This window comes from Hypanus sabinus, chromosome 2 (genome assembly GCF_030144855.1).
Source record: "Hypanus sabinus isolate sHypSab1 chromosome 2, sHypSab1.hap1, whole genome shotgun sequence".
NCBI classification, from domain to species: Eukaryota; Metazoa; Chordata; class Chondrichthyes; order Myliobatiformes; family Dasyatidae; genus Hypanus; species Hypanus sabinus.
The window spans coordinates 96,847,816-96,860,099 of record NC_082707.1 but is presented as its reverse complement, the minus strand read 5'-3'; the positions used below and the strand labels follow the sequence as shown (position 1 = coordinate 96,860,099).

Sequence of the window (12,284 nt, the reverse complement as noted above, 5' to 3'; positions counted from 1 at the left end):
AGGCCAGGCAGCATCTATGGAAAAGAGTATAGTCAACGTTTTGGGCCGAGACCCTTCAGCAGGACAGCAGAAATAAAGATGAGGAGTCAGAGTTAGAAGGTGGGGGAAGGGGAGGAAGAAACACAAGGTGATATGTGAAACCAAGGGGAAGGGGAAGAGGGGTGAAGTAAAGAGCTGGGAAGTTGATTGGTAAAAGAGATACAGGGCTGGAGAAGGAGGAATCTGATAGGAGAGGACAGAAGGACATGGAAGAAAGAAAAGGGGGAGGAGGATCAGAGGGAGGTGATGGGCGGGCAAGGAGATATGGTGAGAGAGGGAAAAGGAAATGGGGAATGGTGAAGGAGAGGGGGTGGGCATTACTGGAAGTTCCAGAAATCAATGTTCAAGCCATCAGGTTGGAGGCTACCCAGATGGAATACAAGGTGTTGCTCCTCCAACCTGAGTGTGGCCTCATTATGACAGGAGGGAGATCCCATTTTTTCCTAATGGATGGAGCGTGGGCATTTGGCGAAACGATCTCCCAATCTACACTGGGCCTCAGTGATATAAGGCGGCCCCAGCAGGAGCAGGATATGACCCCAACAGACTGACAGGTGACACGTCGCCTCACCTGGAAGGACTGTTTGGGGCCCTGAATGGTGGTGAGGTAGGAGGTGTAGGGGCAGATGTAGCACTTGTTCTGCTTGCAAGGATAAGTGCCAGGAGGGAGATCAGTGGGGAGGGACGAATGGACAAGGGAGTCATGTAAGGAGTGATCCCTGCAGAGAACAGAGAGAGAGGGATTGGGGAAAGATGTGTGTGGTGGTGGGATCCTGCTGGAGGTGGCGGAAGTTACAGAGAATTATGTGCTGGACGTGGAGGCTGGTGGGCAGTAGGTGAAGACCCTGGAGGGGTGACAGGAGGATGGGGTGAGGACAGGTGTGCGTGAAATGGAAGAGATGTGGGTGAGGGCAGCGTTGATGGTGGAGGAAAGGAAGCCTCTCTCTTTGAAGAAGGAGGACATCGCCCTAGTTCTAGAATGAAAAGCCTCATCCTGAGAGCAGATGCGACACAGACGGAGGAATTGAGAGAAGGGGATTTTTACAAGTAACAGGGTGGAAAGAGGTATAATCTATGTAGCTGTGAGAGATAGTGGGATTATAATAGACATCAGTAGTTAAGCTCGCATCCAGCACATAATTCTCCATAACTTCTGCCATCTCCAATGGGATCCCACCACCAAATACATCTTTCCCTACCCCACCCCACTTTCTGATCTCTGCAGGGATCCACAGGGGTCCACAACTCTCTTATCTATTTGTCCCTCCCCACTGATATCCCCCGACACTTACCCTTGCCCTTACACCCCCTCCTTCAATACCATTCAGGGCCGCAAACAGTCCTTCCAGGCGAGTCAACGCTTCACCAGTGAGTCTGTTTGGGGTCGTCTGTTGTATCAGGTGCTCTCAGTGTGGCCTCCTCTACATCAGTGAGACCTGATATAGATTGGGAGACCCCTTCACCGAGCACCTACCAGAAAAAGAGGGATCTCCCTGTGGTAACCCATTTTAATTCCACTTCCCATTCCCATTCCGACATGTCAGTCCAAGGCCTCCCCTACTGTCGCATTGAGGCTACACTCAGGTTGGAGGAGCAGCACCTTATATTCCGTCTGGGAGGCCTCGATTTTTCAAACTTCCGGTAATAGCCCCCTGCCCCTTCACCATTCCCTATCCCCTTTCCCCTCTCTCACCTCATCTCCTTACCTGCCCATCACCGCCCTCTGATGTTCTTCCCCCTTTTCTTTCTTCCATGGCCTTCTGTCCTCTCCTATCAGACTCCCCCTTTTGCAAGCCCTGTATCACTTTCACCAGTCAACTTCCCAGCTCTTTACCTCATCCTCACCCAGTTTCACCCATCACCTCGTGCTCCTGTCTGCCCTCCTCCCACCTTCTTACTCTGACTCCTCATCTCTCTTTCTCCAGTCCTGATGAAGGGTTTTGACCTGATACGTCAACTGTACTCTTTTTCACAGATGTTGCCCGGCCTGTTGAGTTCCTCCAGCATTTGTGTGTGGAGCCTATCATCTGAAGAGAAGCACAAGGACATCTAAGTATCAATGCCTCCCATCAGGATGAAATGGGTACGTTAGGATGCCAATAGGCTGCTTTGGGACTGCTGTAGTATACAAGTACTTCCCCTTCTTAAGACCTCACTTAAAGATAAAAGGTCTGAGTACGAGTTTTGCCCTACCCTGCCTCCTAATACATCCTCGATCTCACTCTCTACAAAGACCAGCATTGGGGTCTGGCTCAAATAATGCTGACTTCAGTAATGCTTAGCTCACATTTACACTGCTGGCTAAAAATCTGAATGCATCCTGTAATTAACACATTTTGTTATAATCTGATACCCACTGCTTCATTCCTGATTCCAAACAGTGATTCATAGTTTCCAGGATAACCAACAAACCTAAGGAACAGAAAAAATGGAAATAAGTTTAACGTTTCAACAACATGAAGCAAATGTAAACTATCCTGTGAATCAGAGCTTCAGAGAGATCCTGGTACAATGGTACAACGAATGCAGCCTCTGCCTCAGCATGTCAGAGATCAGGGGTCACGCTGACCTCCAGTGCTGTCTCTGTGGAGTTTTCACATTGTGTGTGTTTCTTAACGGTGTTCCACTCCCCCATCTCCCTATATTCCAGAGACGTGCAGGTTGGTACATTATTGTAAGTTGCCCGAAAGTGTGTAGGTGTGTGGTAGAATCTGGGAGAGAGGGGTTAATGGGAATGTGGGGAGAACAAAAATGGGATTGGTATAGGACTCTCATAAATGATGGTCAATAGACAATAGGTGCAGAAGTAGACCATTCAGCCCCTCGAGTCTGCACCGCCATTCTGAGATCATGGCTGATCATTCACTATCAATACCCAGTCCCTGCCTTGTCCCCATATCCCTTGATTCCCCTATCCATCAGATATCTATCTAGCTCCTTCTTGAAAACATCCAGAGAATTGGCCTCCACCGTCTTCCGAGGCAGTGCATTCCACACCTCCACAACTCTCTGGGAGAAGAAGTTTTTCCTCAACTCTGTTTTAAATAACTGACCTCTTATTCTCAATCCATGCCCTCTGGTACTGGACTCTCCCAACATCTGGAACATATTTCCTGCCTCAATCCTATCAAATCCTTTAATTATCTTAAACGTTTCAATCAGATCCCCTCTCAATCTCCTCAATTCCAGTGTGTACAAGCCCAATCTCTCCAATCTCTCTGCGTAAGACAGCCCTGCCATCCCAGGAATCAACCTAGTGAATCTACGCTGCACTTCCTCAATTGCCAGAATGTCCTTCCTTAAACCTGGAGACCAAAACTGTACACAATATTCCAGGTGTGGTCTCACCAGGGCCCTGTACAAATGCAAAAGGACATCCTTGCTCTTGTACTCAATTCCCCTTGTAATAAAGGCCAACATTCCATTTGCCCTCTTCACTGCCTGTTGCACTTGCTCATTCACCTTCATTGACTGATGAACTAGGACTCCTAGGTCTCTTTGCATTTCTCCCTTACCTAACTCTACACCGTTCAGACAATACTCTGCCCTCTTGTTCCTGCTTCCAAAGTGGATAACTTCACATTTATTCACATTGAATAACATCTGCCCACTCACCCAGCCTATCCAAGTCTCCCTGTATTCTCCTAACGTCCTCTTCGCATGTCACACTGCCGCCCAGTTTAGTATCATCAGCAAACCTGCTGATATAGTTTTCAATGCCCTCATCTAAATCATTGACATAAATCCTAAAGAGCTGTGGTCCCAATACAGAGCCCTGTGGTACCCCACTAGTCACCTCCAGCCAGTCCGAGAAACACCCATTCACTGCTACCCTTTGCTTTCTATCTGCCAACCAGTTTTCTATCCATGTTGAAACCCTGCCCCCAATGCCATGAGCTCTGATTTTACTCACCAATCTCCTATGAGGCACCTTATCGAATGCCTTCTGAAAATCATTAACTCAAGGGATAAAGGGCCTGTTTCTGTGCTGCATGACTTGATGACTACAAGGATGACAAATAAAATTCCTAAGGAACTATTTCGATCTTGCCACCAAGTAGCAAGAAAGAGGAAATAGAGGCAACATTTCAGGTCAATGTCCTTGCACCAGAATACTTATTGCACTCCCAGCCCATACTGCTGTTGTCCAGCCTGCTGAGTGTGTCCAACAGCCTCAGCTTTCATTTCAGGTTTGCTCCACCTCAGTTTGGTGCATTTAGATTTTGCCACCCCTGCATCCAATGCAAGAAGAGCACTGAATTCTCCATTTCAGGTAGCCCGCTGCCCCCCTGTCCCTTTTGTTCTCCGTCTGGTCTATACAGGTCTTCTTACACCCAAAGCCTTCTTTCCAACCCTCCCTAGCCAGCTCCCTGTCACTTTATTTCTTTCCCTTCCCCCCCCACCGCCACTGCTCACAACCAGCTCCCCACCCCCCTCAATTAATTCTATATTCCTCCTTTTCCTATCAGATTCCATCTTGTCCAGTCCTTTGTTAGCATCACCTCTCATCTCCCAATCTCGGTCAGTGTTTCCACTCTCCTCTCCTCGATCTACCTATCATTTGCCAGCTCCTACCCCACCCCTTCCTCTCTCCTTTTTATGCTGGCTAGCTCCCCTCTATCTTTCAGTCCAATTGAAAAGTCTCCGCCTGAGACATTGACTGCTCACTTCCCTTCGCAAACGCTCCTGAGCTGCTGAGTTGCTCTAGCAGTTCGTGTTTTTTTGCCACTGAATTGTGGCAATCACAAAACTCATTAAGATTTGATTTGCTTGCACAGCAAGTTATTGTGAACCGGATTGCACGACCTAAAGGAATGGGCCAAAGCGGGTTCAATTGTAACCTTCAGAAAACAATCACGATAAAAGAATTAGAGCTACAGACCCTGAGTAGGGGCTTGGAGTTTACTGTACAGAGTGAACATACAAATAGGATGCTCAGTCTTTTGAGCTTGCTTCACCTCTCAATGAAATCATGGTGGATTTGATAGCCATAATTATGCATTCCCTTATCCCCAGCAACTTTTCACCCCATTGCTCATCGTGTAGTGAACTCAGCCCAATACGCCACAAGCACACACCTCTCCACTACAGGGGGCACTGCCTCTAGAACACAACATCCATCATCAAAATGCCAGGCCATGCCCTCTTTTCACAGCTACCATTGGTCTGGGAGCACAGAAACTGGAACTAGCACACCACCAGGTGTAAGAACTGCTACTCCCCTTTAACCGTTTCCCAAACCAATGGTGCTTGAACTAACTGGCACATATCTGACCATTACAGTTTAACAATACTAGACCACTTTGCACTAAAACAAATTTTGTTTTGTTGCTTTGTACTAATTGTGTTCTTCCCTGTAAGATTCTGTATAGCTTGTTTGTGAATGCTGTTCAGTTGATATTATATGCCTATGATGCTGCGGCGTTGTTTTAACACACCTGAGCACAGGTGTAGCTGTGCATATGAGAATAAACCTGCATAAAACTTCTGCTTTAAAACGATTCAGACTCCTTTCCACCACCCCATGAAGATTTATGACCATTTGAGAAAAAATATTTAATCACATCATTTTAAATGGGTGCTTTTTAAATAATGACCCCAGTTCTGGATTCTCCTATAGGTTTCTGTAAGTAAAATGGACTGAGGCATTTTATGTTTAACAAAACCCAAAACACATTTTATTGAAATCCAAATCCTACATAGTGAAAGTGCACCAAAAACCCTTTATGTAATAACGTCATCACATCAGACCAGGCCCTTAAAATGAAACCGCCACTCAGTGCTGTGAGTTATGTACATTTTTCCAATTACGTTACCCTACACAGGCTAGCTCCCCAAGATTCTGCCTTAGAGAGAGAGCCTGTCTGGAGCTCGGATGAGCCGCCAGCTCAGGTCCAGTGTTCCATAGGTGGAGGAACCTCAGGCATCCCTGGATCCTCCAGACATGCGTTAACACGCTCATGGTCATGTTGTGATGCTGGGGGTATGGCAGCAGAATACCCCAAACCTTGGTGGACCGGTTTAAGGCGATCTACCAACAGAGGTGTTAACCTGAACATATTATCTATGATAAAAGGCTTTTCTCCGGATTCCAAAACATTGAATGGGCCATTGTAAGGGGGCCTAAGGGCATGTTGTGTGTGTCATGGCAGATGAAAACAAACGAGGTGGAATGTAGGTCAACAGGGACCCAAGTTTGCTCTACGCCGTGATGGGAGGAAGGAATAGGTGAAAAGGAATTGAACTTACTAAAGAACACTGTTGAGGGGCCAATCAGGCAGTCATGGCGTTTAGAATGAAATCCCTTTGCATTAGTAACGGCTGCCCATACACCATCTCAGCCGCAAACACTTCAGTTTCTCCTTTGGAGTGGTTCTGAGCCCCAGCAGCACCCATGGGAGATGATCATGCCAACACTCATCAGTCAGGGAAGCCCTCAGAGCAGTCTTTAAGGAGCAGTCAAACCGCTTGCATTGGCCATTGGACTGTGGGTGATGCGCAGTGGTGTGATGTAGCCTAACACTGAGGTTCTGGGTCATCACAGCCCAGAGGTCTGAAATGAATTGGGGACCACGGTCAGAGGAAATATCAGATGGAGAGCCAGTCCAAGCAACCCAAGTGCTGCTGAACGACCAAGCCACACCTGTAGCCATCATCGATGCTAGAGGGATGTCCGCTGGCCACCTGGGGGTACAGTCCACCATGGTAAGGAGGTACATGAAACCATGGGAGGGGGAGAAGAGGATCAACCAGGTCCACATTGACATGGTCAAACCGCCGCTCAAGACCTCAAAAGTTGCCAGTGGTGCCTGACATTAGTTAATTCTTGCCCACTGGCACTCCACACAGGCTGCAGTCCAATCACACAGGTCCTTTCTGAGGCCGTGCCAAGAGAACTTCAGTGCAACCAGTTTCAGTGAGGCTTTCTGGCCCGGGTCAGTAGCTTGATCGGCTGCCAGGCTGGCATAGTCAACCCCGATGTGTATGACTTCACCGGCTGGCCACGAGAGACAATCACCATGGCATTACTTTCCCCTTGAAATTTTGTAAATCCGTTGTGAACTGTGATATGTAGGCAACATGGGGCTGCTGCCGTGCAGAGCAAGTGTCAGATTTTTAGGCCATCATGTGCACGAGGGGTTTGTAGTCAACGAATGCTACGAAATGGTAACCCTCTTGAAGAAAACAAAATGGCGGACAGCCAGATAGAGACTGGGAAGCTCGCAGTCAAACTGTACTTCCTCTCGGGGGGATGGTGGTGAGCGGCTGCCCTCACGCTTCTGACCAACACCCACAGCATAGTCTGAAATGTCAGTAGTAAAGGCTATGGGTGTGTTGGGGAGTGGGAGTGGGTGGGCCAGTAGGGTCGCATTAGAAAGAGCTTGTTTGGTATCATCAAATGCCCTGGCCATGTCCACTGCCCGGTCAAGCACTTGATCAGGGGTATTGCCTTTAAGTGCACTATACACAGGTAGCATAAGCTCAGAAGCTCGTGGAATGTGACAGAGACAGAAATTCACCATGCCTAAAAAGGCCTGCAATTCTTTTAGTGGAGCGGGGCAGAGGGAAACCCATAATAGTGGCTGCTTTTGATGGGAACCGTTCAACATCTTCTGCGGAGATGTGATGGTTGAGAACGTTAATGGTTGACAACCCAAAATGGCATTTAGCAGGGTTAATAATCAAGCTGTGTAGGATTAAGTGCTGGAGAAGTGTGCAGGGATGACATACATGTTCGGATTTGGATGCACTGGCAACAAGTGCGTCATCCAGGTAAACAAAAGGAAGATCTAAATCTTTCAATACAGAGTCCATCAGCCATTGATGCATTTTGCTGCATTTTTCAGTCCAAGCAGCATGTTCAGAAATCCAAAGAGGCCACTCGGGGCTATCACAGCCATTTTGGGAATGTTCTCCGAGCACACAGGCATCTGATAGCAGTCCCTAACAAGATCCACTTTGGAAAAAGTTAACTTTCCGGCTAAATGTGCTGATAAGTCCTGAATGTGTGGGACTAGTAACAATCCGGGCTGGTGGCCTCATTAGGGTATCGGTATCACATGGGCTGCAACCAGAGCAGTGACTCAGAAAGGCAGCGTCCATTATCAAAGACGCCCATCACCCAGGACATGCCCTCTTCTCATTGCTAACGTCACGTAGGAGGCACAGGAGTCTGAAGGCACATGCTCAGTGATTCAGGAACAGCTTCTTCCCCTCTGCCATCCGATTCCTAAATGGACATTGACCTATGCAAACTACCTCACTTTTTAAAATATGTATTATTTCTATTTTGCACTATTTAAACTTTAAATATTTAGTATACATATATACTTACTGTAATTGATTTTACTTTTTTTTCTTTCTCTATATTATGTATGGCATTGAACTGCTGCTGCTAAGTTAACAAGTCTCACGACACGTGCTGGTGATAATAAACCTGACTCTGAAAAGCCACTATCACACTTGGGGACCAAACGGAGGAGTGAAGCCCAGGGGCTATTCGACCAGCACACTATTCCGAGTCTTTCCTTATTGGAAAACTCAGGCTTTGCGGTTGCCAGCTTTTCTGGATTCATTCTACTTACACAGGCGTGGACTGGTGGGCCAGTTGTGGTAATATGGTGCTCAACCCCATGATTTGTGACTGTTGTGGAGAATATGGGCTTGATGAGGTCTGGGAACTTGCCCAGCGGTTGAGTAAACTCAACAGGGAAACAACCCAAAGTCCCTGGCATCCACAAGCTGACAGCTCTCACGTTGGGAGCCTCGCTGACTGGTCTTATTGAGGCAGGGAAAGGAGAAGGAATGATGCACCACTGCCTGGCTGAGTGTGGCCATTTTAACAAGCTCCCTATAGTCCAGCATGGGTGTATTAGTGAGCACTATGCAAACTTGATCAGGCATTTGCTGCATGAAGAGTTCTTTAAAAATAAAACGAGGATGGTGATTTCCCAGGAAAGAGGGCATGTTGTCTGACAGCTTATCATCGCTGATATCGGATGAGGAGAGCAACGGCTCGGCACACTCAGACTCCGATAACCCAAGTGTCTGTACGAGGGGAGTTTTCAGCGATCGGTATTTATCATGTTCAGGCGGGTGTTCAAGCAGCCCTGGAGTTGCTGAGCAACGCTACCACACAAAAATATTTGGTGTTGTTGGTGGTTTCTCACAGGACGAACTAGGCCTCAGCTTGTAGGAACCAAGCGGCAGCATTTTGCTCTCCCAACTCCAGCAGTTTCAAAGTGACTGCCTTGGCCAACATGTTCAATGTCCAGAATTTCCAGAATCATCCGAGAGCATTGAGGTCACCAATGCAGTTTTCCACAAATAAAATGAACTGAGGCGTTTTATGTTTAACAAGACCCGTAACACGTTTTATTGAACTCCTACACCACAAAAATATGCCAAAAACCTTCTACATAATAATGTCATCACGTCAGACTACCCTCTTAAAGTGAAACCTCAACTTATTGATGGTGGTTGTGAAACATGTACATTTCTCCCAATTATGTTACCCTACATTCCCATCAGAGGAAACATCCTCTACACCCATGTGTCAAGATCCTTCAAGGTCTTACCAAGAACTCTCTCCATCTTTGCACTTCAGTATATATTGTACGTAGCTGGCCGGTCCAACCTTTCCTTTATGAGCCTTCCAGTAGTTGGTATGAAAGTTAGTGAGGAGGATTCCTTCTGTGGTGTTTCATTCTGTCTTCCAATCTCGAAGTCCTTAGGTCTCTTTTCTCTTATACAGTAAGTCATTCAGTGAAAGTTTCATGAAATTGCTACAGGTCTAAAAGTAAGAGATTTGAATGATGGAATGAGTCCCACTAAATACAAGCATGAATTGGAGTAGAGTTGTAATGATCCAAACTAGCAGTCAGACTTTGGTCCAGACGTAATCTGATACATGGAATATAAAGTGCAGAGATGGGCCAGATTTCGCAAAGGTTCTAGAATTGTTTTTACAGACTGCACAAGCCTGCAGCCAGACCGCTGGGCAGTCGCTGAAAAGGTGGTCTCCAGAGCATGTCTCGCACTTGTTGATGGAAAGGAGGCAGAAGCCTTTAAGTAAGACCAAGCTGAAAAGAGCTATAAAATGGGATTTTCCTCGACAGCTTCTTCCTAGCAGGAAAAGACACGATAGGCTGGCTAATCTAGCACTGTGCAGAAAATGATCGTATGATCCTACCCTATTGGCATACCTGTCCATTTGATCCTACCTTCTCTTTAAGCAGATCTAATTTAGGGCAACTGTTTTTGCTATGAACATAAGTTGTTGGGTTGTGGTATTGGTCAAGCTTCTTTTAGAGAAGGCCACTTCTCTCTGGTCACATAGCACCCTTTCAACAGGATGAAATGTCTCCTTTGAGAGGACTCTGCTGGGTTCCTCGCTGGAAACAGTTACAGAGTGGACAGCACGGAAACAGGCCCTTTGGCTCAACTCAACCATGCGGGCCAAGTAGACTACCTCAGACCGTGCCATTCGCCTGCCTCGTCCCATATCCTGCGAAACTTTTGCTATCCACTTACCAGTAATAAGTGTCATTAAATTGTCATAAGTGAACCTGCTTCAACTGCTTCCTCTAGCACTTCATCCCATATACATATCACCCTCTGTGTGTAAAAAGTTGCCCCTAAACTTGTTGCTTTAAACCTACGTCCTCTAGCTTTGGACTCCCCTGCACTGGATAAGGTCACGACCATTCACCTTATCTGTGCCCCTCATTTTTATTCCAGAGAGCTGGCAAGATTTAGAGAGGAAAGTATTTTTTAAACTTTAATGAAGTCAGTTCTACTTACCGGCCCTTGAAGAAAGCAATGTAGATGGGCGAGGAGTAGAAATTGACAAACTGAAAAACAAACACCTTGAAGACAAAGGCATCTTCGTACTTGCTCTGAGTCCTATGCATTTCTGAAACAAATGGAACAGAGAACGCACTTATTTCCCTCTCATCATTCCCTCTGAACCTTGACTCTAACTATTCTGTACAAAGCCTTCCTACACCATAGATAGACCAAAACAATCCTCTGGCTATCACTGACATCCAACTTGCTCTGCTAGGCTTTCTTTTTCACAGTTGTTGACTTGATTCCATGGAAGATGATTAGCAAAAACCAAAAAGGCTGTCTTGGTGGAACAAAGAAATCAGCAGGAAGCCTGGAAACTGAATCGGCTAATTCATCAGGAATCTTGTGCTCTAGTTATGAGTGTAACATCAGTCAGTTTACACCTGATCCAGAGTGTGGGGTGGAAATGACCCTGGACAGCAGCTGGGCTTTATAGCAATGAGATCATCTGACTGAGCCAGGGAATTCATAGTGAGGTTCTTACTGCTATCATGATGAATTGTGTGCATCAAATTAATCTTACCCCATTTGGTTAAGTAATGAGCTAGCTGTGTATATACTCGAGCTAAGAGGAGAATGACAAGCAGGTTGATGATTGATCCAGTTATACTTGCAATCCTTGAGGCCTGGAGAGAAAAGAATACAAATGAAATTTTTCAAAAAGCTATGAGTATATACTATTTATTATGCTTTTGTTCGACTACAAAGGAATATTTATTTCAAATGGGTCAATTATTTTAAAAATTGTGTGTGTGTGTGTGTACACACACTTACACATATATACATACAATGGATTCTAGTTAATTGGGACGCATCTGGACCTGTACATTTTGGCTCAACTAAGCAGCTGCCCCAATTAGCCAGTTTCATGGAAATAGTTAAAAAGGTGTAAAAAAAAGACAAACTGAGTAAAAAATTATGACTTTAAATGAAATACAGAATAAATTAGAATGCTACCAATTGTACTGCAGCACTATAAAACTGTGTATTAGTTTGTAACAGTTATCGGAGGAATTCAGCGAGTTGCTATGCTGGTTTGACAGACTATAAATGAACAAAATCAGCACAGACACACCATGTGGATAATAGTCTGCCTTCAAACGATGCTATTGATGATTGTTGATATCTTCAAATTCTTTGTAGCTCTTAACTTGTTAAAGTATTGAAATTGCTTCATTTTCACTACTGGCTATTTCTGGCATCTCCAAGCCTGAATGCTTGAACAGCAGTGGGCAAAGCAGTTCTGGATGGTCTTACTGCTCACTTCTCACCGACTATTAGTGGCAAAAATCACTGCTTATTGAACACAAGTACATGCAACTGATGCTATTTAAAAATTATTCGCTCTAAGCACATTTGCCATACCAGCAGCCACACAGTGACCACAATAATAT

At 45.8% G+C, this 12,284-nt stretch overlaps 1 protein-coding gene across 2 annotated transcripts in view; it reads right to left on the bottom strand.

The window, feature by feature from the left end:
- The window catches only part of LOC132381492 (anoctamin-7-like), a 196,531-nt gene that overhangs the window by 57,196 nt on the left and 127,051 nt on the right, over positions 1-12,284 (bottom strand). For both annotated transcript variants that reach the window (XM_059950934.1, XM_059950943.1), the window contains exons 15-17: positions 11,414-11,516; positions 10,843-10,954; positions 2,397-2,451 (exon numbers count right to left, since the gene is read on the bottom strand). In XM_059950934.1, the coding sequence (XP_059806917.1) occupies positions 2,397-2,451; positions 10,843-10,954; positions 11,414-11,516 (270 nt within the window). The remainder of the gene's footprint in view (positions 1-2,396; positions 2,452-10,842; positions 10,955-11,413; positions 11,517-12,284) is intronic.